This window comes from Zalophus californianus, chromosome 2 (assembly GCF_009762305.2).
Source record: "Zalophus californianus isolate mZalCal1 chromosome 2, mZalCal1.pri.v2, whole genome shotgun sequence".
NCBI classification, from domain to species: Eukaryota; Metazoa; Chordata; class Mammalia; order Carnivora; family Otariidae; genus Zalophus; species Zalophus californianus.
In genome coordinates this window covers 141,038,565-141,066,510 of record NC_045596.1, presented here as the reverse complement: position 1 = coordinate 141,066,510, position 27,946 = coordinate 141,038,565, and the positions used below count along the sequence as shown (strand labels likewise).

Below are 27,946 nucleotides of genomic sequence, written 5' to 3'. Positions count from 1 at the left end.
GCAAACTGAAACTGGGAGGCAAGAAATTATAATATAGAAACTAGAAAAAAAAAGACAATCAATAGCTAGAATCAGGAAATTTGAAGATGAGCACCTTGCAAAAGAATGTTACAGTAGGTTTTACATGAAAATATTGTGATGTATACGAATTAGAAGATCACCTAAACAGCTATACCCCCAGTAAAAATGAAGCGGAAAGTATCTGTCATTGAGAACTAAGAATATGAAAAGTAGCCTATTTCTCTCTGAAGTAGCTTTGGGTAATAAGGCTATTATTATGGTATAATATTTATACCTTTGAACCTGCTCTTTATGCATCTGGGATTTTGGATTACATTACCTCCAAGCAGAGGTCAGGAAAGCTCCAGGATAAGAAGTAAAATTTAGGGACTTTCATGTAGGCAGTATTCTTGATATTTGGAACCCCAACATAAATTCTTTCTGTAGAAAAGTATTGGTAATTCAAGATCCTAAGGATTCCCCAGATTTTATTTTGCCAACTCTTTGCTCACACAAAAGTAAATAAATATTATAAATGGAAGTGACATGCTTATATAACAGAAATAAACCAATAAACTAAAATGAGAAAAGACAACACGAGCAAGAGTGAACAATGACAAAAACAATAATAGCATAACCATGTTTAAGTTTCAGATATCCAAAATACTAAAATCATCAGACAAACAATTAGGTATATTGAAACATAGAAATACTATGTAAAATATTTTTAATGTGTGAAATGTTTAAAGACTTAAAGTGATTTTTTCTTTAAATTTTTTATTGTTATGTTAATCACCATACATTACATCGTTAGTTTTTGATGTAGTGTTCCATGATTCATTGTTTGTGCATAACACCCAGTGCTCCATGCAGAACGTGCCCTCTTTAATACCCATCACCAGGCTAACCCATCCCCCCACCCCCTTCCCCTCTAGAACCCTCAGTTTGTTTTTCAGAGTCCATCGTCTCTCATGGTTCATCTCCTCCTCTGATTACTCCCCTTCCTTCTTCCCCTCCTGCTATCTTCTTCTTTTTGTTTTTCTTAACATATATTGCATTATTTGTTTCAGAGGTACAGATCTGTGATTCAACAGTCTTGCACAATTCACAGCGCTCACCATAGCACATACCCTCCCCAATGCCTATCACCCAGCCACCCCATCCCTCCCACCCCCCACCACTCCAGCAACCCTCAGTTTGTTTCCTGAGATTAAGAATTCCTCATATCAATGAGGTCATATGATACATGTCTTTCTCTGATTGACTTATTTCACTGAGCATCACACCCTCCAGTTCCATCCATGTTGTTGCAAATGGCAAGATCTCATTCCTTTTGATGGCTGCATAATATTCCGTTGTGTATATATACCACATCTTCTTCATCCATTCATCTGTCAATGGACAACTTGGCTCTTTCCACAGTTGAGTTATTGTGGACATTGCTGCTATAAACATTGGGGTGCACGTACCCCTTCGGATCCCTACATTTATATCTTTGTGGTAAATACCCAGTAGTGCAATTTCTGGATCGTATGGTAGCTCTATTTTCAACTTTTTGAGGAACCTCCATACTGTTTTCCAGAGTGGCTGCACCAGCTTGCATTCCCACCAACAGTGTAGGACGGTTCCCCTTTCTCCGCATCCCCACCAACAACTGTTGTTTCCTGACTTGTTCATTTTAGCCATTCTGACTGGTGTAAGGTGGTATCTCATTGAGGTTTTGATTTGGATTTCCCTGATGTTGAGCGATGTTGACCACTTTTTCATGTGTCTGTTGGCCGTTTGGATGTCTTCTTTGGAAAAATGTCTGTTCATGTCTTCTGCCCATTTCTTGATTGGATCATTTGTTCTTTGGGTGTTGAGCTTAAGAAGTTCTTTATAGATTTTGGATACTAGCCCTTTATCTGATATGTCATTTGCAAATATTTTCTCCCATTCTGTCGGTTGTCTTTTGGTTTTGTGGACTGTTTCTTTTGTTGTGCAAAAGCTTTTTATCTTGATGAAATCCCAATAGTTCATTTTTGCCCTTGCTTCCCTTGCCTTTGGTGATGTTTCTAGGAAGAAGTTGCTGTGGCTGAGGTCAAAGAGGTTGCTGCTTGTGTTCTTCTTCAGGATTTTGATGGACTCCTGTCTCACATTTAGGTCTTTCAACCATTTGGAGTCTATTTTTGTGTGTGGTGTAAGGAAATGGTCCAGTTTCATTCTTCTGCATGTGGCTGTCCAATTTTCCCAACACCATTTGTTGAAGAGACTGTCTTTTTTCCATTGGACATTCTTTCCTGCTTTGTCAAAGATGAGTTGACCATAGAGTTGAGGGTCCATTTCTGGGCTCTCGATTCTGTTTCATTGATCTATGTGTCTGATTTTTGCCACTACCATACTGTCTTGATGATGACAGCTTTGTAATACAGCTGGAAGTCCGGAATTGTGATGCCACCAGCTTTGCTTTTCTTTTTCAACATTCCTCTGGCTATTCGGGGTCTCTTCAGACATGAAGAAATGGAAAAACGTTCCATGCTCATGGATTGGAAGAACAAATATTGTGAAGATGTCAATGCTACCTAAAGCAATCTACACATTCAGTGCAATCCCCATCAAAATACCATCCACTTTTTTCAAAGAAATGGAACAAATAATCCTAAAATTTGTATGGAACCAGAAGACTTAAAGTGATTTTGAAATATACAAACAAAACCAATATAATTTCAAAAAATATTAAATTTGTAAAAGAACCAAATATAATTCATTCACATAAAATAAAAATTTTTAATTAAAATTAAATGGGTAGATTAAATATTAGATTACATGAAGAGAATTAATGACCTACAGTATATGTGTGTATGTGAATATAGACTTACATGTATAAAACAGAAAATATATGTAAGAAGCATAAACTGTTATATATGTAATTATATATGTTTGTGTGTATTTCAGAAAAACAGCTCAGATATTTCAGAAAATACTTCAGAAAAATGATCCAAAAAGGAAAATAAAGAATAGAAAGTAGAATGAAAAGGTATAAAAAAATTGTTCTGAAATATAAAAGGAGAAACCAGAAATAATAAGGTGGAGAAGAAGAATAAAAGAAAAATTGAACATTTTCCAGAAATGTTGAAAGGCATGAATTCACAATACAGGAAATACATTACAATGTGTACAAGATAAATAAGATAAATAAGAAGAAATTCAAATCTAGACACATTGTAGTAAAATGACAGATTAACAAAATAAAATCTAACCAGACCAAAAAAGTTTAAAATATTATATCATTACACCAACAAAAATTATCTCAAAAGATTAATGGGATTTTAAAAGTACACTTAAAATATTGAAAGAAAATTTTAAAAAATTCAAAACAAGTACTTCAGGAGAAAATATTGTCCAAATTTTCTGCACAAAAATCCTTGAAAAGATTGTACAGAACAAAACAGCCAAGACCTCTGATTGCAAGATATGCAGAAATATGAGTGACCCATGGAGACTTACCTCCAAACAATACCTTATTTCTCATTTCCACATCTTTTTGGCTTCCAGAGAATTTACCTGTAGATACACCGCTCCATCAACCATTCCAACTAACATGATCAACAGATGTTGGGACCAAATCCACTCAATTTGTCTCATGCAGCATTTATTTAAGGCTAACAGCAAGGAAGCTCCAAGCAGAAGAATGAAACCAATCTAATACAATATTTACCTCAACAATGTCTCCCTTCCTGCTCTGGGGTCCTGGCCCAACCACCTGAACAAACCCCATAAATCATCAAGGTTTACCTTAGAAATCTAGGTGGCTTTTGCCTCAATTTTCTCTCTTAGTCTTTGTACTTGGCTTGAGGATTTAATCCAGGTATAGCAGGATGCTTTAGTGATTGCACAGACTCCCACTTGAGTTGAGGGTGACCTGAATGCCTTCTAGGAACAATGTGGTATCATTGATTACTTAAGATTCTTTCTAATAGGGTACTTTGTGTTATAGAGAGAAATTCTTGAAGGTGCTCATAAAAAATGCGTCCAGTATGCCACGTGGAACTGAATAACTACGTATAGATTCATTTAGGAGAGATGTCAGTTTCCTGAGAGCTACCTGATCTACTGGTGTTGCTTCCTAAACAGGTGAAGTTCTCTTAGACCACTGCTGAGGTGCAAATCACCATCTTTTCTGTATGGAGGCATATTCATGCCTAGATTCCATTTGGAATGGAAATCTATTTCCATGGAAAGCCATCGAAATGGCATTTTGGCCATTTAGGAGAACTGTCCCAGCAGTGCACATGGTGCCCTGAAAACAAAATATTATTAAAACTGCTGTGACCTGCAAGTAAGAACTACATTTTTTCTGGGGACACAGATTGATAGTACATCAAATGTGACCTTCCAGCCCACCAGAAGATGCTTGATTTTCCAATTGAATTAGAATAATTGATTCTACTCCTTGTTTTTGGAGTGATGCTGGAAAGCAATCTGTCCAACCTGTCCTATTTTTCGAAGCAACCAACTGATGGCATTGAGCCATCTCACTGCATGAGAATGGAGATGAGAAAGACTTCGGGAGGTATTGGCAGGTGCTTTGCGTGGGAGGTTGAGGAGCTGGTGCCATTCCTTTATCTTTCTGATAGACTCAGTTAGGTTAAGCAGAGTAGAGAAGGAAATGTCTAGGGAAAGGAAAATCTAGCAGTTAAGTTTAAGCATTTGTAACACTTTGGGAAAACCATACAAGGGCACATTCCTTGAGGAGGAAATAAGGGTGGCTCTGAAAGACAAAAGATGATTAATTTCTCTCCCTCTGCCATTTCTCTCAGGGTCTAAGGTGTTCCCTCCCTTTGTGCTGAGGTTGTTGCTCTCCCTCCATAAACACAAAATTAGTGTGCCCCATTACAGAAAGTAAAATTCCGCATTTCTTCCTCTTAACCCCTAAACTCTATACATAAATATTTCACCTATAAGAGTCCAGTCCAGCAGGGACAAGGGAAGTAAAAGAGAAACACATCGTGTTCCCAACTTCTAGCTGCATGGACTACCGTCAGGGGACTTAGTGAGCAGTGTGATCCAGGACCATGTTAATACAACAAGACAATCCAGATGGCTGAGTCAGAATTAAGCTTGAATTTCCAAGGTCCCCTTTGGACAGGCTGTCATCTGCAGGGGTACAGCAACAAAGGCCAGCCTGACGTTGCTGTTGGAAGAAGGAAAGAAAAAGCCTGAATATTTGAAAAAAGGTATCTATAACCTCTTTTCATCCTGTTAATTAGTAAGGGACCAGCTGAGAGGGTAAGTTTCCTTTCTGGAGACAGCAAAATTCAGTGACCAAACTGCTTTGCTAAAGTGAGGAAGGCAGAGTTCGAAACCTTTTTGAGATTTTTGAAGAGACCATACCAAAGCTTACAGTATCAGATGCCCGTGGACAGTAAAGGGACATAGAAGGTCTGTTAGTTACCTTACTTGTCAGCCTGTTTAGTGACTTTATGATAAAAGCTGCGCTGTTGTCAGGCTACAAATAGTCCAAAAAGTCAAACATATGATGCATGTTGGTTTCACAGAACAAAATGACATAGCCAGAGTCAGCAGATGGAACTGGAATAGGAACAGCATGACCTGAAAAAAGTACCAACAGAGAGTTATAGCTGAAAAGGTTCTTTAAGGTAGTGGCCCTAAAGGTCAAGAGTATGACACAGCTTGTTGGACAGCTTCAAATAAGCCTGTTGATTTGGCTGATATAAATGAAGAAGTAAAATGTCTAAGGGAGGAGTATACTCTTTTCAATACCCAAAAAGCCCAGTTAGGTGCTGGGACTGTTTTTGGCAGTGATGACCAAAGAGATAACAGTCTTCCTTCACTATGAGTGAGACTGAGCATTGTGAATCTACCCAAATAGTCCTAAAAAAACTTTACTTAGCAAATGGGCTTCTGAATTTCATCAGGAGTTCATTCAGCCATTCTTGTTGACAGAAGTATAATATTGCAGTCAGAGTCTTTGGGACTGAAGCTTCTGACTTTCCAAAAACAGGACATCATCTGTATAAGAAACATTAGAGTTTATAAGTACCCAACTGGTGGCAAATGGCAAGAAGTTTTTCCCACTGGAAAATTGTTGGCTCTTGGATCCCTCTTGACACTTATCAGACAGCAAAGTATAAACATATAGCACATCAATACCTACTACACATTTAGATGTAGAAGCAACAGCAACATGCACTGAATTGGTCCAATAATCCCTACAAGAAAGGTCATGTTGGCTCACCTTCCATATTGTAAGTATGCCCAAACCCCATCAGGTGAATCTAAGTTCAGCTTTCCCAACAGAACCGGGCATGACGGATGGTGCTTGCATCCAACATAGCCACAAAATTTTGAATATCTCACCTACCCCAAAGTTCTTCAGTACATTTGGATGAGTGTGCATGGCCCCTGTCTCATTTGGAAATAGAGAAACTATGACCCTAATATCAAGATAACACTACATTCCTCTTCCTGCCTGGAGGCTAGTGAGCAATAACCAAAGCACTATTTGAACAGTTTCAGCCAATCCTACTTCTTGCTGCTCAGGCTCAGAACTTTCAATAGCATATAGAACAGTGGGTGATCCTTTTTCCACTTTTGGTTCATGACTCAGGTGAGAGTAGTCAGAACATTCGCTATTGGATCATGGACAATCTTCTCATATCTTCTGATCTGGTCCAAGGGGCTTAGTGTCCTTTCACTTCCAGAAAGCCATAGCTCTGTAAGCATCCCATCCTCATTGTCAAAAGAACTGTGAAAGGTCTGAGATTTTTTACCCTACATGAAGATACATGCCATAGTTTATGAATACTGACAGAAGACCTAAGACTCCCGGGTCAGAGACAAAGCAACTTATTACTTATGAGACAAGGAGAACAATGTTTATATTTGCATCAATTCTCCTTTCCTCATAAGTCCCACAGGGCAATGCAGAGTAACCCAGTTGGATGTTCCACACACATTGGGTTTGTATCACAGCTAAAGAAATCTATATATTTCATAATGGGCTGCAAACAAGCCTGCTCAAACTTTGCTTAATGGGAAACATTATTTTTATTTTACTGGGAAGCAAACAAATCTGCCCTTTCTTCCAGATAGGAGGCAGAATTATCTCTACCTTGCAAGGATATTACCATACAAACAAAATTGAAGATACGATACCAAACAAAAGGCTATCAAATGCCTCTGCTCCTAAGATGTACGGAAACACGTAGGGACTTGTCTTCCAATACTACAAAATAGTAGGATAGCTCTACAGTGTCAGAAAAACTAGATTTCCCAATAAAAGTCATAGAAGATGAAAAGGATTACTACAAAATGATTATCATGTTAATTCATCTGGAAAATCTAATAGAATAAATTCTGTCTTGTATGTATATAATAAAATGGTTTCAAGATCTGTAAAGCAGTTTCTACAGGGAGACATTATCAAATCTCACTCATACATCGTAAGATTCCAGCACTCTTCTCTTAGTAATTAGTGGAGCTACAGGGAAAAAAAAAAAAAGTTGGGTTCCTTTCTTCCCCTCCTTGGCCCAAAGGTAGTGGATCCACTGCACGGTGGTGGATAGACAAAGTTTGCACTTTGTAATATAGCATGGAAGTGTGGAGTATTTAGCGGGGAATGTTCCTGGAATTTCTATGCTGAAGAGATGGCTAGGAAGCTGTGAGATTGTTCTCTTGGGCAATTAAGAAAATAGGGTGATCATATAAGTAAATCTACGTTTCTTATTGTTGGAGAAAGTGCTTACAAACATGGAAAATGGGAGGCTGGAAAGAATCCTGAGATGTTGGGGACGCCTAGGTGGCTCAGTCGGTTAAGCGTCTGCCTTCAGCACAGGTCATGGACCCAGGGTCCCTGGATTGAGCCCCGCATCGGGCTCCCTGCTCCGCGGGAGGCCTGCTTCTCCCTCTCCCACTCCCCCTGCTTGTGTTCCCTCTCTCGCTGTTGTCTCTCTCTGTCAAATAAATAAAATCTTTAAAAAAAAAAAAAGAATCCTGAGATGTTGGATTGGAATTGGAGGTATCAGTATGAACTCATGTTGAGTTGTGGGGTTTTTTTTTTGTTGTTTTTTTAGTCTTAAAAATGTATAGATTTTATTATATATTTTATATATTTTAAGATATATCTTAAAGTATATGTAGAGAGACACACTTGGAATTAATTATTGATATATTTGTATGCATGTGTATCCTAGAAAGATACTTGTTTGTTTATAATATTTAAGAAATTATTAACTTCTGAAAAGTTAACTAGTTTGCTTCCACTATCTATGTCTCACCTTATCTTTGTTGTTCTTCCTTTTTATATTTACCTTTCCTATATAAACTCTTCCCTCATAATGTTTTGATCACCCCAGTTAGCAAGTCCATCCTCTTTTCCTTAGTCAACTTTGCCAGGATTCTTCGTTTCCAAAGGTGTATGATGAGCTGTGGTCTTAGATGCACATGTATCCCTGTAGTGAGTCAACAGGGGGCACTCTGGAAGTAATGTCTCCCGGGTTACTCCCTCAGGTTTACTCAAGAGGAATACTTTACACAGTGGAAAAACTAAGTTTTATGTGATTCCATCTTTTTGTCAAAACTAAGTGCACCACTGTTTCCCTATCTTTCCCTTCCAGCATATCCCAATTATCACTGCTACCAGTGCATGAAACTGTTTAGGGGCTATGGACCATTAGTACATAATTTTAAATAGGTTCTTGGTATTTATTAAGCATAATAAACAAGAAATTTCCTCAAGCTTTATGTTCATTGAAATAGTTAATATAAAAATTTAAGTGTGTTAACCCCATAGATGTTGAAATGTATGCCCAAGCTACCACACCTTAGTACTTTTATGTTTGTATAATTGTTAAAGTCATTGCAAACTTTGAGGTCTTCAAGGTCTTTTCTCTTGTTAGCTAAATTCAACTTTCTGTCCTGAATCTTTCATCTCCTTGTGTGTTCTTCTAAAATACATCCCTTGTTACTTATTGCCATTCTTTTAATTTGTTTTTTTATTTTTTATTTTTTTATTTATTTTTATTTTTTTAAGATTTTATTTATTTATTTGAGTGAGAGAGAATGAGAGATAGAGAGCATGAGAGGGAAGAGGGTCAGAGGGAGAAGCAGACTCCCTGCTGAGCCGGGAGCCTGATATGGGACTCGATCCCAGGACCCTGGGATCATGACCTGAGCCGAAGGCAGTCGCTTAACCAACTGAGCCACCCAGGCGCCCTTATTTTTTATTTTTTTAAGATTTATTTGAGAGGGGGTGGGAGAATGGTCTAGTGGGAAGGGCAGAGCGAGAGAATCTTCAAGCAGACTCCCTGCTGAGCACAGAACCCCACACTGGGCTCAATCCCATGACCCATGAGCTGAAACCAAAGAGTCAGATGCTCAACTGACTGAGTCACCCAGGTGCCATTCTTTTAAAAAAATTCACTGCCGTTTCTATCTGTAAAAATAATTTCTTATCATATATAACCCTAATTTTTTGGAGTACTTGGTATTATGACCTTCTATTTTCATCCATTTCTTAATTATTTTTAACTACTCTGCACCCTTCTGGGAAAGTTTGAGTTATCTGTCAATGCCCATATTTTATACTAACATAAATAATGAAAATAAAAATCAAAGTAAGTTAAATGACTTCATTAATGTCATGTATATATTATATCCATCATCAAACAATGTGGGTTTTTTTAAAGATTTTATTTATTTATTTTCACAGAGAGAGAGAGAGAGATAGCGAGAGCAAGAACACAAGCAGGGGGAGTCAGTGGGGGGGAAGCAGGCTCCCGGCTGAGCAGAGAGCCTGACATGGGGCTCGATCCCAGGACCCTGGAATCATGACCTGAGCCGAAGGCAGACGCTTAATGGCTGAGACACCCAGGAGCCCCAAACAATGTATTTTTGTAGGCTTTGTTTTAATTGAAACTTTTACTCATAATTGAAAGCGACATTTGTCTGGAATAATTTAAACAACAATTTTGGTTTGATGACAAAATTTAGTACAACCTATGAGAAGGAAATAATTATAAAATAAACACACTGTATTTTTTTATTCTTAAAAGTTTTAAATTTATTACCAGATTTTGCAGTTTAAGATACCTGTTTACAACGACAGCCTAACAAGGAGGAAAATGTATATATGAACACTGCATTGTGCACACAGATCACAAAATCAGAGACACTTAATAGCACATGATCTTATAACTCAACCAAATCAGTTAGTCATATAAACAACAGTAAGGTTTCTTTGTATGCATATATTCACATCTCACTGAGGTGAGGGAATATACAATCCTGACATTCTAGGACTACATTGGATTTAACTGAGTTTAAGGCAGAATTTAATATAGCCATCCCACGTACATACTCAGGTACTCTTCAAAGAGAAACCATCCGAAACACAGCACCGCATCAGTTCTGAGTCCATAATCCATGTGTCAAGTTGCTTTCTCATTGGTATGTTCTCATGTTGCACTGTAAGATATTGTTAGGTCTGTGGCAAATAAGAAATTTCTTTTTGATATTTTGAGATGTGTTTAATTTGGGGAGAAAAGTAAAATATATCTAATAATAATTCCTGTTTGGAAAATCAGAGATACATTGATTCAAAAAAACAATATACATTTGTTGCTTTTTTTTTTTCTGGGCTGTTCTCCTTAGATAGTTTAGTTGCCAACCAGTGCAATATTTTAACTGGATCATGACTACATGACAGGGATTATAAATTTATGAACCTGTGTTAAAGAGTCCTTACTGTCCTCATGTCATCTCATCTCAGCTTAAATTCAACTAGTCTTAATAATACTCAATTTCTAGATGTCTGATAGAAACATTTTGAAGTGTAAGGGGAAATTGACTTGCATATCATTTAACCTTAAAGATTGCTTAAATTAAGGACTTTAACGTTCTCAGGACTCTGTTGGTCCTTTCATCATTTTGATTTTCTTTAATAGTATCTGTGCTCACATCTCTAGTGTTGTCCCTGCAAAGGATCTACTTCTCTCTCCTCAGATCTGAATAAAAATGTAGGAAGCTGAGTTTAACCTGCCTCATGTCACAGGACTTTGACCCTGTGGTAAGAGGTATGCTATAGCATTGGTATGTAAAATTTAGTTTCCCAAAATAAAATTTCTGGTGAGAAAAGGAGACATTTGCCCAATATAAAGGGGGTGTTATTTATTAATGAAAAATAGAGTGACAAACAGAGAAAACAATGGGGTAGTGTCCACTTTAGTGCATAGGGTTGCCAAAGGTTTTTGCTATGCTTAACTCCCTGCTTGTTATTTATGCTACAATAATAACATGTGCATGTAATTGGTAAATCCCAACATGTGAATGGATTCAAGTCTAAATCACGTCTGTTTTTTCCTCCTCTGGTTGTTTTTACATGGGAAACACCAGAGTGGGGATCAGAAAAACTCAAATGAAGGACATGTACTTGCAGAAGTGTTAGCTATAGCGGACTACGAGAAATTTTTTTTTAATTTTATTTTTTTAAAGATTTTATTTATTTATTTGAGAGAGAGAGAATGAAAGATAGAGAGCATGAGAGGGAAGAGTGTCAGAGGGAGAAGCAGAAGCCCCACTGAGCAGGGAGCCCGATGCAGGACTCGATCCCGGGACGCCAGGATCATGACCTGAGCCGAAGGCAGTCGCTTAACCAACTGAGCCACCCAGGTGCTGGGACTACGAGAAATTCTATTCATGAGAGCTCAGATCATGTCTAAGATATTGGTTGTCTAAGGTATTAAAGATGTATAATGTAATATATTAGTCCAACGTAGATTAAAACAAACACTAATAAAAGTGATTCATAATATTCCAAATTCCCAATTTATTTTTTCACTTGAATCAAAATTTTTATCACTACAATAAGCAGAACATTGTTGCTATTTTTAACTACTGCTAATTATATACTTGTTCTACATGAGAAGCACTATAAAATAGTGCTCAAACCCCATTTTAGCCATGCATTTTTGATCAGTTGCCTAAAGTTTTCTAACTTCATTTGAAAGACTTATTTAAAAAAATATACCTGTCTGACCTCATTGATCAAAATATAATGCATCTGGGGCGCCTGGGTGGCTCAGTCATTAAGCGTCTGCCTTCAGCTCAGGTCATGATCCCAGGGTCTTGGGATCGAGCTCTGCACTGGGCTCCCTGCTCCGCGGGAAGCCTGCTTCCCCCTCTCCCACTCCCCCTGCTTGTGTTTCCTCTCTAGCTATGTCTCTCTCTGTCAAATAAATAAATAAAATCTTTTTTTTAAAGATTTTATTTATTTATTTGAGAGAGAGATAATGAGAGATAGAGAGCACGAGAGGGAAGAGGGTCAGAGGGAGAAGCAGACTTCCTGCTGGGCAGGGAGCCCGACATGGGACCCGATCCCGGGACTCCAGGATCATGACCTGAGCCGAAGGCAGTCGCTTAACCAACTGAGCCACCCAGGTGCCCCTAAATAAATAAAATCTTTAAAATATATATATATAATGCATCAAACACAGTGTTTGACACATAGGGATACCTCAGTGAAAGTCATCATTTATAAACTGTGTATTTTGTTATTTTAGCTGATTTGTCTTTTCTGTTTTTTTTTTTTTTTTTTCTGGATAATTTAAGTACTTGTAGCTGGTAGTTTATTTATGCCATCGTTTTTTTTTGTTTTGTTTTGTTTTGTTTTGTTTTGTTTTTATCTTATTGCATTACTTTAATGAATGACCAAGAAAAAATTCCTAAGGAAATATGGAAGGGATCCTGAGTTTAGTTAATTATTCATTGTTCAGAGTTAAATCAGGACACTATTGACATTTGAGGTCAGGTTATGCTTTATTTTGGGGGGCCTACCTGTGTCTTGAAAGATGTTTAGCAGCATTTCTGGCTTCTAGTAAATGTCAGCAGCAATCCTTCCTTCACAATTGTAACAACCAAAAATGTTTCCAAATGTCCCCTGGGGGCAAAATCACCCCAACTGAGAACCTCTGATTTAAGCCATCCAACAAGGCCATGGTGATTGCATTATCTTAAAAATCTGTAATAATAGCCTGTCCCAGCATTCATTACCCTGATACTTGGGGTCTTTTCTATGAGCAAACCAGACCTCTCCTGTAGTAAGATCATATTTTCTACTTTGATCCTGTGATTAAACAAATGACTTTAACTTACTTTCCCTGACAAGTGTCAACTTTGCCCATTGAAAAATCATTTTGCGGTCTTGCTTTTCATAGTAACTCCTAACTGAAGTATTCTCAATGCTCAGGGTCTTAGATAATCAGGAATGCATTAATCATGTCTTTCTCTACAGAATTTCCATTTTTTGGTAATTATAAACTAATGAGCATGCCCTTTATGTGATATTTTAGTTCACTTATACTTTTATAAATATTTCAGCTTTGTGATAATTAAGTAAATTGAATATCATCAATTAGAAATTCAATCAGTGGGTGTAGCTAAAAAATATTTTAAAATAGTACTTTTAATGTCCTAATATTCTTTGAATAAAATTATTCATGACGATGTTTTTGAAAAGCAATCCATAAGTAAATAAAACTAAATGGTTTTCTGATTACAAGGAGTAGATTCTTATAGCTATCAACATGGGGTGGATTTGCTATCCTTCTGATTCTGTTGGTCTTTACAGAAATGTACACAGAAAAAAGAGAGTTTGGTAGAACCATTCTGAAAAAGAAATTGTTTTATTTATAAAGTAATTCTTTTTCAAAGCTATAATTTCATCACATGCAAATTTTAGACAGCTTAGAAAATTTTTGTTATGTCAAAGGAAGTTATCTAAGAGGTGAAAGTTTTTAAACTCACAAGTCATGTATTTTTGTTTTTCATTCAATTATTTTCAGGCTTTCATTTTCTTTGAATAAAAAAAATCACTTTTAACATAAACCACATTTAGAATGTAAATGAGTATGGCGTAAAACATCTTTGAAGGGAGATAACATATTTTAAAATTTTTAAATTTAATATTAGCTATAGTTAATATTGACTTTTGGCTTTGTCTGTTCACATACCATTTACAGTTGTTCTTGAACTTTTCTTAAATTATGTCATGAGTCAGAATTTTCATATGACCAGATCCAGGGTTCTGAAATATTAAGTTAGAAGAAGTTAGAGTAAAAAATATTACATTTGAGGTTTCAAAGTTTTATATAACTTATCTGGCTTTCATTAAAGTGCTCATAATTTCTTATCTATTTCTACTTTTCATCAGCCATTAGGCATTTTAATTACATTTAAAATTCATTGTGATTTTACAAGTCAAAATCATTTCCTTCAATTACTGAAACATTGAATAATAATAAAAAATGATTTTTTGAAAGAGTTTATTCCTCTAAAAAAGCCCATCAAGCCACTACATATATATTCCAAGCGTAATAATTTTAACTCATTTGTTGAAAGGCTAGTTATGAATTTTGCCTGTCCATTAGAGTTATTTGACAAAGAAAAAATGTTGTACAGATATGAGTAATCTGATTAGTCATTGGGTATATTCAGTGTTTCTTGGTATCAGCCGAAGCTGAATTAAATTAGTCACTGGTGCATTTGTCAGTTGGAGCCAGAAAGTCTGCCCTAATATTTAATTTTAAAATAATTTGCACTGAGTAAATTTATGGACATAGCCACTAAAGAAATCACATTACTTCAGAATTAGCAAGATCTATTTCTTTTAGAGTAGGAAGGTAATTATTGCCTCTTAAAAGATGGAGTAGGTTTACAATTTTTAAATCATGTCAAATTGTGCAGTTTTGAAATATTAACAATGAGTTAAGGATAATCAGGCTTAAAATGCTACAAAGAATAATGTTTACAAAGAGAATCAAAACAAATTAAGCTAAACTAAAGAAAACAAAACAAAACTTCATGAGCCATAATAATTTTGACTGACTAATTTCATTCAGACTCTGTTAACATCTGAGAGCCCAGTTCATGGTAGCTACTGCTCTAGGAAAACCGCCTGTTTAATTCTTAAAACTCTGTAGATTCAGTGTTATTATTCCAATGATCCATATGAGAAAATCAAGGCAGAGAACATTTAAGAAACTAACTCCAAATGCCACATTTTGGAATTAGTACTCATAGAGTTGAAATCATCTGTCTTTTCCGTAGCATGTGTAATAGAATCACCCGTGTGCTATTGTCCCTTTCTTTACTTTTTATTGAGATAACTAAATGTATCTAAATAACCATTTTTTTTTTCTTTGTATACAGTGCAAACTAGAGTATCAGGCATGTGTCTTAGGAAAACAGATCTCAGTCAAATGTGAAGGACGTTGCCCATGTCCTTCAGATAAGTCCACAAGTGCAAGCAGAAATGTTAAGAGAGGTAAGTGATGAAAATTTATTTACAGATTTGCATTTGTTTTTGCTATTAAAATGTTTTGCAATAAATGTTGTCATTAAATACAAAATGAAGTTTATTATGTAACAGTAATTACATTCTAAATGAAAATTTTTAAGTCTCAAGTATAGCAAGTAATATTTTTCTACAGATTTCTATTTATCTTGATAGTAACAGTTGGATGTTTCTTTTCTACATGTTCACCATATATAGGAAATCTAAAGCAATGCCTTCTATAAATTATTGTGTCTAAAATGTGTTTGACGTTCCTTTTTGTTCTTTTGGAGCAAGTCAGTGGTAAAGTAGTAAGTAATAAAGTAGTTTGATCAGATGTGAAACTAGTCAGTTAGTACAATCCTTTTAAAATAAAAATGTCTACCCCATATATAGTATGTGTGTGTGTATGTGTGTATGTGTGTGTGTGTGTGTGTGTGTGTGTAAAATTTCATAATAGAATGATTTCATAAATTAAACTTTCTTTTGATTAGGCCTGGAGTCCTTAAATCTTTCTTTTTATTGGTTTGATGTCTAATAATAAAATAACAAAATACATTTAACTCCCTATGTGTTATTGTATATGAGTTGATCTTTTGTAGGTTATTTATTGTAGTTTACACAGTATTACTTACATGTTTGAGATACCGTTTATGCCTTTAAAAATATCTCTATGGCTGTTTCATTTCTTTATGGCTGTAGATAAGGAAGGAAATTTAGGGAATAGATGTTCCTTTAAGTCAAAGACTATTTTACAGAGCATCATCATCATTTATCATATATTTTGCAACCATATGAATTTTGTAATTTAAAAGTTATTATTGTAGGTTCTCAACACAAGAATTGAGTTTTGTTGTCTTTTCTTATGAAAAATACAAATAACTGATTTGTAGATAGGAAAAATCTTAGTGAATATGAAGTTCATTTGATATAAAGTACGTATTTTGTTAAGCATGGTATACTTGATATTCCATGTTATAGTACTATGATAAATATTTAGTACAGATAAAGATTTTCTTTTAACTTTTTATTTAAATTCCAGTTAGTAAACATACAGTGTAATATTAGTTTCAGGTGTACAGTATAATGATTATAAAAGTTTTGGAACTTCAATTATACCACATAGATTGGTCTTTACTCATTAGGTAATATTTCAGATAATTTAAAAATGAAAACCTATGTTATCATATTACCTTTAATAAGGCAACTAAGTCAACTTTAATACTTAAAAATAAATTGACTTGCAAATTCATGGTGAGCTAGTACTCAAACATTAGGCAATGTACACAAAGACAACATGTGATGGAAGAAAAGGTCTAAGCTGCCTTCCAAGAGCCCTGTTCTTTAAGCCTCACCTTTGTTCCTTACACCAGCTTATGTCCAGCATCAGAGCTTGCTTCCTTCTGGATTCCCCACTCCACCATTTCCCCAATCCACTCTTCTAGCATAGTCCAAATTAGGATATTCGGCATGACCTTGAATATATTAATCAGCCCCCATATAATTAAGAGCTAATTATAGTTTTCCTTCAACTGAAGTACTTTAATATCTCTGCCTTCCTCATACCCACTCCCTATTTATATAATCGAATACATTTTCCTCTGAAAATCACTTCAGGTACAAAGTAAATCCTACCTTGGTATTCAACATTCATGTCTCATTCTTTTCATTGGAGGCTATTAAGAACAGTTGAAAAGGAGTATCATAATTAGCGTATTCCTCTAATACATCACACTCTTCAACAAGGTTTCCCTTCAATAAGATTCCCTGCTTTTGAACTTACTTTTGAATCAGAATATATGTTTGTTGTTGATCAATTTATTCTATCCTCCCACAAACTGCAAATGAACTTAATATGCTTTAAATATGGAAGGTAACACATTTGAGAAGAGGATTCCTTGTGGGTAAACAATGATTATGTTTCATGTTGCTCAGATTCTCTGGATGACATTTATATTAATATGTCCAGAAGGAAACTTTTCTTAAAGTCATATCGTCAGGGGACAAAGATCATTTGTGTTCAATTGTGTGTGGAAAGAGAGGTAAGAAGAATTTAAAATAATCCTGTCCTGATGGATTGTCAGGGCAAAGCGAGTACAGGATTTTGCTAGCTGCTGTGGAAAAGCAGTACAGAAAATTGTGAATGTCATTTCCCAAAGGCCAAGAGACATGGGAAATATAAAACTTAGTTCAGTATCATTTCTAATCTTTCAACTGTCATTTATATTAGAAGCATGCCTTCGATAGACTGACTTTGGCAGTGCAGGAAATTCTGTTTAATAGCATCTCTATTTTAGAAAAGTGAGGAAGAAATTACCCATGATGAAATAGTTTTTAAATCTTTCTGACTTCCTACATTTGAGGTCAAATTGACATCATATTATATTTTTACTATATTAAAGCAGAATAAATTCTTCAAAGCTACTTATAATCTATAAAAACTAATAAAAATGCATTTCCTTTATGGAGTAGAAAAAAAATTAATTTCTCCTCTGTTCTAATGTATTCAATAATAGATATACACAAATTGGTCCAAGTATATACAGTCAAGTAACAAAAATTTAAAAAATAACTTACATTTTTGAAATTCCAGATTCTGAATTTACATAGGTAAATAAGCATATATACCCTCTTCAATTGTTAACTTAATGATACATTTTTCTGTTTTTCAAACTCATAAAATCAAGATTACAAAGGCCATATGCTTCTAGGTTCTTATAGGGTATTACTTTCTTCACCCTAGTCACCATTTTTTTTTAAAGTTTATCATTTGGTTACAAACACAGAATGATTATTTGGAAGGTTAATCAACTTCATTCAAAGACTATTGACATTTCAGATGAATTTTAAAGCTAATATATTTTATATAGCCAGGTTAATATGAAATTCATGGTTGTGATCACGGTCTATGAAGAGATCATTTTCTATAGAATTTGCATATAATATATAATGCAATCCTAAATCTTAGGAGGAATTTGCAGTACCAAAGATCAAGAGCAATGGAAAGGACCTTAGAAAGTGTTTATTTTGTAGTTGGTAAATCCAAATTCAAAGGAATATACCCTAGAAGTATCTTAGATGATCTACACAACGGTGGTATGTAAACACAGTAAACTTTAGACCTATGATATTCCATAAGTGTTCCATTAGGTTATTCACTTGACTGGCTAGATTCAGAAGACCCTTTAAATGACATTTCTTTTTAGTTTCAAATTTGAGTATTCTAATCCCCCAAATACTTTTTTTAATAATTATGTGTCTATATAGCTATTACGGTTTTGTATATCTAATCTCTTAAAAATTTTATTAATTTTAAATAATATCACTTTAATGCTCTTTACCCTCACCCCAACATGCATCTAAACACACACACCTTCATAAATTGAAATACTGAGTTGGAGTGGAGACAGCAAGAGAAATGGAAGAGAACCCATAAAATATTTCAATATTATCAAAAAGATAAAAGAAAGGAAGTGTTGATGAGGATGTGGAGGAAAGGCAACTCTTATACACTGTTGATGGCAATGTAAATTGGCACAGCCATTGTGGAAAATAATATGAGCTTCCTCCAAACACTAAAAAAGAACTACCATATGATCAGCAATACCACTTCTGGGTATATACCCAAGAAAATGAAATCAGTATCTCAAAGAGATGTCTATATTTGCATTCTCACTACAGCATTATTTATGAGATGTGGGAACAACCTAAGTATTCATTGATGGATGAATAGAGAAATTGTGATATGGAATATTCCATCCCATGTATATACTAAAACAGAAGATTCTGCCAAATGCAGCAACATGGATGTACCTGGACAACACTATGCTAAGTGATGTAAGCCAGAAGAAGAAAGAGAAAAACTGCATGATCTCTCTTATATGGAGGATCTTAAAAAAAGTTGAATACATAGAACCAAAAAGTAGAAAAGTGGTTACCAAGGGTTAGGAGATGTGGGAAGTGGGGGAGAGGTTGGTCAAAGGGTATAAAATCACAGTTATGAAGGTTGAATAAGTCTAGAGATCCAAGGTTCCACATGACTACTGTGGTTAATAACACCATTTTGAATACTAGAGACTTGCTGAGAGAATAGATGTCAGGAGTTCTCACCATATGTAACACACACACAAAATGGAGTGAGGAGGTGACATGTAAATTAGCTTGACTGGGTGATTTATAGAATGCTAATAAAAAAATACCAGTTTGGTTTTTTTTTTTTTGGTCTTATGGTTCATAGTTTCCATTACATCCTCACCTGCATTTTTTTGTACAACTTAAGTTTCCTTTTATCAAAAATTGGGGATCTTGTAACTCAATCTATTTCTCTTTTACCTTCATTCTCTAAGAGTATCAGAATTAAATAGATGCTCATTCACTGTAACTATTAGCCTGCATACTAGACTTGCTTGCTTCAGTTTTGATTGTAAATGTGTGTGTGTGTGTGTGTGTGTGTGTGTGTGTGTGTATGTGTGTATGTAACTCTTTTACAGAACTTCTTTCTGTTTTATGTGGTGTTATCCTGTGGGGTAGCATAATTTATTGGCTAAAAGTATAGATTCTAGAATAGTTCTGCACTGGGTGTGTAACCTTTGGCATTATATTTAAATTTATGTGTCTCAGTTTTTTCACCTGTAAAATAGGATATATACATAAATTGTAAAGATTTATGGGTGTATTCCCTCAAATTAAACCATCTTTGAATTTTTATGTCATTTTAATTGATGACACTTGTTCAATGCTGTTGAATTCTAATACAGTATATAATTTCTCATACATTGTCATTTTAAATTTTATTCTTTATGCTTTTTTTATCAGATTGGGTACAAAATGCTTGGAGAGTTTTCATTTCTTTAGTTAATAGTATTTATACACTGGAAATTAACTGTGCATTGAAAGTTTGACATAACTCAGCAGTTGAATTCTGTCACCTAGGAGTTATTATTGGTTATTTTCTTTGATAAATCTTTCACATTCTTTGCATAGCTACTGGTCTTTGCAGAGTGTATGTGTGTGTGTGTGTGTGTGTGTCTGTGTGTGCGCATGTATCTTTGTCATACAATTATGCTAATTTATGCTTTCTCAAATAAATATCTGCTTATTTAGATTTTAAATATATTAACCTAATTGTCCAGGATACTGTTTTTGTTAACTAAAAACACCCTCTCTGGTCATTTAAGATTTTCAGGAAAATTATATTTTTAACTACAATTCCAAACACATTTGTTAATACCTATACCTTCATTCCTTCATTGTTTTTGTGATTATAATTTTGTGGAGTTTATTTAAAGATTCTTGAATTCTTCAGTACTTGCTTTTGCTACTTAGTTTATATCAGAATTTGTGTGCATTAGTGTTAAGTTGGCACCATAGGACTAGAAAGTTAGAAGAAAGCAGTTTTTTTTTTTTTTTAAGGATTTTATTTATTCATTTGAGACACAGAGATACAGAGAGAGAGAAGAGAAAGCATGAGCAGGGGGAGAGGCAGAGGGAGAGGGAGAAGCAGGCTCCTTGCTGAGCCAGGAGCCCGATGTGGGGCTCGATCCCAGGACCCTGGGATCTGAACTGAGCCGAAGGCAGACGCTTAACCATCTGAGCTACCCCAGGCGCCCCAGAAGAAAGCAGTCTTGATTCATATGTTGTTGCCAAAGGCAGCGTAAAAACGTATTTTTCAAACATTGAGACTTGATAGCAGCCACACATTTTTAAGCACAATGGGTTTAACAACAAAGTACGAGGACATTGTGCTTGCTTTTATTCTTGCTTGGGACCCACATCAGGCACAAGGTAAAGAAGACATTGTTCCGAGTCCCTCTTGTATCAGAGATCATTATGCCCATGAAAGTCATGTGTGGAGTCACAGATCATTCAACAACAGAAACAAAAAGAGCTCTTCTTTTAATGAAAGATACCTCATCCAAGACTGATTAAAATGTTTTTAAATACATGTGGGGAGCTATAGATTTATAAAGTCTTCAGTTGTCTCTTGACATGCTGAACTAGAAAGTTTGATAGGTTTTATCCACAAAAAGACAAAATATGGGGATGAGTTCTGTGTTCTGACACAGTCATTTTTTCTCTATTCACTTCATTGCTCTGGATCATGTGGAGCCCTATTAAGAAACATAATTTACTTAATTATTGTGCTATGATCATAGCTGAATTTAGTTAAAGAAAGAACATTGAGTAAGAACTTATATATGCTTTCTTCCAATTGGCAAAAAAAAAATATAGTTTTACTATTTATTTCTCATATGGACTTTTAAAAATCCCCTTTATGATGGAATGAATTTTCAATAGGAAACAGTTTAACATCAGTGTATTAATATGCTCTTAGAACATACAAACTTCTCCATGAAAAATGATATTCATAAATGATAAGTTCTTCCATAATTTTGCTTTATTAGATTCATAAAAAAATAAAATTAAATAAAATTATGGGGTAATGTTAAATGATAATTTATAATAAAAATGAAGCTTAATCTTTTGGAGTATTTGAAAGATGTTTCTGGATTAAAATTGATATTTCTTAAAAAACAGAACATAACCCAGAAAGAGACTTTTTAAAATTTATTTTTAGTTGAAATATATGTGATACATAACACTATAAATTTAAGGTGTATACATGTTAATTTGATACACTTATATATTGTAACATCATTGATATTGTAGTGATAATTTGTACCTATCATGTTACATAATTATATCTTTTCAGTGGTTAGAATAATTAAGTTCTAGTCTCTTAGCACATTTGATGATTATAATACAATATTGTTCTCTATTCACTATAAATTCACTGTAAATTAGGTCTCTAAGACTTATTTACTATTCATTGCAAGTTTGTCTCCCTGAACAACACATATCCTATAACCCCACCTGGTAACCACCATTTTACTCTTTGCTTTTCGATTTCACAAATGACTGATAACATACAGCATTTGTCTTCCTCTGTCTGCCTTATATCACTTAGCATAAAATGCACTCAAGCTCCATTCATGTTGTCACATATGGCAGGATGCCCTTCTTTCTTATGGCTGGAAAATATTCTATTGTGTGTATATATATATATATATTTTCTGCATAAAATTATTGTAGGATTAATCTTTATCTTCCCTATAAAGTTAAAAATTTTGTATCTTAAGTTTGTGAAGCTGTATGTTACCAGGTATAAAAGCAGGGAGAGGGGCACCTGGCTGGCTCAGATGGTTAAGCGTCTGCCTTCGGCTCAGGTCATGATCCCAGGGTCCTGGGATCGAGTTCCGCTTCGGGCTCCCTGCTCCTTGGGAGCCTGCTTCTCCCTCTGCCTCTCTCTCTCTCTCTCTCTCTCTGTCTTTCATGAATAAATAAAATAAAATCTTAAAAAAAAAAAAAAGCAGGGAGAGCCCTGTATTAGTTCTTACACCACCGAAGGACTATTTATACATAGTCTTTGTTTCACTCCTTTCAAGGGTATATCTAATTCATTATTTGAAAGCAATTCTTTGCAACATATAATATAAGAACGCTTTTTAAAAGCAGGAGTGGTAGTCACAATATTTAACAAGTATGGAATGGGCCCCAACAAATCAGAATTGATACAAGTCCAATCAGAATCAATGTCCACTGTGATATGGTTTGCCTTCACTTATAGTTGAACATTAGAGACAACCAAAAGATGAAACCAGACACTGCACATTTCTGGATTCAAAAAGGATATGTTGACATTGTTAAGAGTTTGATATCAGCCAACACTTTTGTTGACATTCGCATGGTAAAATGTGTACATTTCTGTGTGTGTGTGTGTGTGTGTGTGTGTGTGTACATTTCTTGAAAGAACAAATAAAAATGCACCAAATAGAGGGATACTGTTATCCAAACTGTCTCCGCACTTGGACATTTATTATACTGGTCTCATCTTCTTTGTATTTTAGAGACTTAAATCCTAACCCAGAAACCACATTCTATTCAAGCTTAGTTCAAGGAAGAAAATAAATAATAATTGCATAACCACAAATAAAGATATAAAATAATACTATTTCCAGTAATACACATGCCCACTGTCCCCCGTCTACATAATACGTATCTAAAAAAGTATAATCAGCCCCATACTAAACAGTGTTGTTCTCCACCAATATTGAAGATAATGTAAGATTATGAGATGTTGCTATTCCACTTCTAATATAGAATTATAATTTTTCCAAATGTGGAAGTGAGGTCAATTTTTTTGTATTTAGAACTCCTGAAAAGTTCTTTTGTAAGTAAAGAAACCACAAAATATATTTAAAGTTAACATCACATGTTCTGAATATTTCTTTGGAATAACATTTCAGAGTTTAAATTATAGTTTCTTTATGTAGCTTGCTAGCTTTTTCCAAAACTTTCAATGAGTCCCCAGGATCCTGATGATAATTTTAAGCCTCAAAATAAAAAAAGAAAGCAAAGTCAATGAAGTATTTATATAGTCCAAAAAAATTGATGTAGCATTTTAGAAGATAAGAAAAAAATAGACCATCAACTTTAGATATATATATTTTTTATAGAAGAAAGCATGAAGCCATATTGAATTAAACCCCCCACAAAAATGAGAATATATTCTTTTTCTGTAGATTATATTTAGAATAAGTAATTTAGTTGAACTAAAGATACTGTGTGTATTACTCTATATTTCTTTATTTGGTGATACTATTAATATTTTTAACGAATTACTATTAGCGAATTTACTGAATGAATTATTTTATCTTAGAAATAGAATAGGTTCGGGTGCCTGGGTGGCTCAGTTGGTTAAGCGACTGCCTTCAGCTCAGGTCATGATCCTGGAGTCCCGGGATCGAGTCCCACACTCCCTGCTCAGCAGGGAGTCTGCTTCTCCCTCTGACCCTCTTCCCTCTCGTGCTATCTCTCATTCTCTCTCTCTCAAATAAATAAATAAAATCTTTAAAAAAAGAAATAGAATAGGTTTTTAATTACATATCAAATTACCTGCTACTTTGCAAATGTCTAAAATGAGAAAAGAAAGAAAATAATGCTACTGTGTGATGGATGTTTCTGTTCATAAATATGCCTATGTATTTTTTCAATTTCAAAATGCTTACAAAATTAAAATTATATTTCATTGTACTCTATATACATCCACAACTAATTTTAAAAGCATATTTTGAAGTTTTTCATGGTTTTTGTAGGCTTTTTTATTACAGTGTGTCTTTTCACTATTTGTTTAATTTATTTGGAAATCATAGTTTAAAAGATCATGATAATGAATAATAAAGAAATAATATTTTGAGTAAATGTTTGGACAAAACAGTCTACAAAGATTTTCAGTGAGTTCAACAGGTAGAGGAGAGGTTATATTTGGATTTTAAACATTGAAATAAGGATATGTGAAGATTAAACATGAGAGTTCGAGAACGGAAAAGCAAGAGCAGTTGGGAGGTTTGCAATAATTGAGGTGTGAGAGGATAGTGATTAAAGTATTAGGAATAAGAAGCAGGTGATGGATTCAAGAAATATTTTAGAAGCAAAATGGTTAGGAACTTGTTGATTGATTGAATTTAGAGAAGGTGATGTGGCCAGCAGTCAATGACAACTCCTGAGAAGATTATGATCATAAAACCAAGATGGAAATTAGTAAAAAATATCAGGTTTAGAAGGGAAAATCAGTAAGTCCAATATTAGACAGTATGTTTGAAGAGTCTAGGGTCCATCCAAATGTAGACACATTTGTGTTTACACATCTGAGGCAAGGGATCTGGTTTGGAAGAAACACTGGAGACCTACTGAGGTGTAAAAAGTGAGAGGTCTGGAAAAGACTGATAAGCACAGGCCCATAAGAGAAAGAAGAATCTATGCAAGGTTTAATGAGGTGGGAATGAGAATCAGGAAAAAACAGTATACCAGAAACTGAAGGATTCTGCCTTGGAAGAGATAGTGAACTTGACTCCCAAATTTAGGAGGAATGTTCTGTGATATGAAGCTTAAGAAATGATCACAGACTTTGGTAATTAGAATATCAGTAGTGGTTGTAGAAAGAGCAACTTCAGCATATGCCAGTTAAATGAAACAATGCAGACAAATTACTTGGTGTATACAATTAGTATTCAATAAATATTTGTTCCTTTTACTACGACTCATTTCCAATTCCCAAGATATAATCCATTCCAGCCAGTCTGGTGGGATTGAGAGAACACAATAAATATGTAGAATATAAAGCAAAATGGTAAAAATAATATATATCTGACATCTATTATGTGCAAGATACTTTGCCTCTGTCATTTCATTCACTCCTCACAACATGTAGGTATTATTGGTATACAAGTTGGACACAAGAGGAAACTGAAGGTCATAAGGTTAATGGATATATCCAACTTAAATACAGCATACCTCATTTTATTGCACTTTGCTTTATTGTGCCTTGCAGATATTATGGGTTTTAGATGGAAGGTTTGTGGCAGCCCTGCATTGGGCAAGTCTATTGGTGCTATGTTTCTAAAATCATTTGCTCACTTCAAGTCTCTATGCCACATTTTGGTCATTCTCATAATATTTCAAAGTTTTTTATTATTGTTACATTTGTTATGATTTGTGTGCAGTGGTCTTTGATATTACTACGGTAATTATTTTGGGGTACCACAAACTGCATCCATATACAATGGTGAACTTAATTGATAAATGTGTGTGTTCTGACTGCTCCACTGGTTGCCTCCTGTCTCTCTCTCCTTGAGCTTCCTTCTCTTTCCCTAGACACAGCAGTGTTGAAATTACACTAATTAATAACTCTATGATGGCTTCTAAATGTTCAAGTAAAAGGAAGTGTCACATGTCTCTTTAAATCAAAAGCTAGAAATGATTAAGCATCTTGAAGAAGGCGTGTTGAGAGCCAAGACAGGCCAAAAGCAGACATTTTGCACCAGTTAGCCAAGTTGTGAATGCAAAGGAAAAGTTATTGAAGGAAATTAAATGTGCTATTCCGGTGAATACATGAATGATAAAAAAGCAAAACAACCATAGTGCTCATAGGAAGAAAGTTTGAGTGGTCTGGGTAGAAGATCAGGGTAGTCACAACATTCCCATAAACCAAAGCCTAATCCAGAGCAACGCCCTAAATCTCTTCAATTCTATGAAGGCTGAAAGAGGTGAGGAAGTTGTTGAATAAGTGTTGGACACTAGGAGATGTTGGTTCATGAGGTTTATGGAAAGAAGCCATCTCCATAACAGGAAAGTGCAAGGTAACACTGGCTGATGTAGAAGCTGAGGCAAGTTATCCAGAAAAGCTAGCTCAAATAACTAATGAAGGTGGCTACAGTAAGCAACAGATTATCAGTATAGATGAAACAGCCTTCTATGGGAAGAAGATGGCACCTAAGACTTTCATAGCTGGAGAGGAGAAGACAATCCCTGGCTTCAAAGCTTCAAAAGACAGACTGACTCTCTTGTTAGGGGCTAATGACTTTAGTTGAAGCCTATGCTCATTGTCCATTACAAAAATCCCAGGGCCCTTAAGAATTATGCTAATCTACTCTGTCTGTGTTCTATAAATAGAATAGCAAAGCCTGGATGATAACATATTTGTTTATAACATATTTACTGAATATTTTAAGCCCATTGTTGAAACCTACTGCTCAGAAAAAAAGGTTCCTTTCCAAATATGACCACTCATTGACAATGCACCTGATCACCCAAGAGCTTTAATGGAGGGGCGCCTGGGTGGCTCAGTCATTAGGTGTCTGCCTTCTGCTCAGGTCATGATCCCAGGGTCCTGGGATTGAGCCCCACATCAGTCTCCCTGCTCGGCAGAGAGCCTTCTTCTCCCTCTCCCACTCCCCCTGCTTGTGTTCCCTCTCTTGCTGTCTTTCTCTGATAAATAAATAAATAAATAAATAAATAAATAAATAAATAAATCTTAAAAAAAAAGATCTCTAATGGAGACAATGAGATTAATGTCTTCATGCCTTTTAACACTAATTCTGCAGCCCATGGATCAAGAAGTAATTTTGACTTTCAAGTCTTATTTTTTAAGAAATGCATTTCATAAGGCCACAGCTTCCATAGATGGTGATTTCTCTCATGGATCTGGGCAAAGTAAATTGAAAACCATCTGGAGAGGACTCATCTTTCTAGATGCCATTAAGAACTTTTATATTTCATGAGGTCAAAATATCAACATGAACAGGAATTTGAAAGAAGTTGATTTCAATCCTCATAGATGCCATGGAGGGGTTCAAGATTTCAATGGGGAAAGTAAGTGCAGAGAAATAGCAAGAGAACTAGAATTAGAAGTGGAGTCTGAAGATGTGATTGAATTGCTGAAATCTCATAATCCTACTTGAATGGATGGGAGTTGCTTCTTTTTTTTAAGATTTTTATTTATTTTTTGAGAGAGAGAGAGAATGGTAGAGAGAGAGCATGAGAAGGAGGAAGGTCAGAGGGAGAAGCAGACTCCCTGCCGAGCAGGGAGCCTGATGTGGGACTCGATCCCGGAACTCCAGGATCATGACCTGAGCTGAAGGCAGTCGCCTAACCAACTGAGCCACCCAGGCACCCTGGGAGTTGCTTCTTATGGCTGAGTAAAGAAAATGATTTCTTGAGATGGAATCTACTCCTGGTGAAGAGGCTGTGAATATTGTTGAAATGACAACAAAGAAT

The 27,946-nt window shown here is 35.2% G+C and overlaps 1 protein-coding gene across 3 annotated transcripts in view; it reads left to right on the top strand.

Moving 5' to 3' along the window:
• Nucleotides 1-27,946, top strand: part of SPOCK3 (SPARC (osteonectin), cwcv and kazal like domains proteoglycan 3) — a 461,722-nt gene that overhangs the window by 295,551 nt on the left and 138,225 nt on the right. For all 3 annotated transcript variants that reach the window (XM_027600598.2, XM_027600599.2, XM_027600597.2), the window contains one exon: nt 15,208-15,322. In XM_027600598.2, the coding sequence (XP_027456399.1) occupies nt 15,208-15,322 (115 nt within the window). The remainder of the gene's footprint in view (nt 1-15,207; nt 15,323-27,946) is intronic.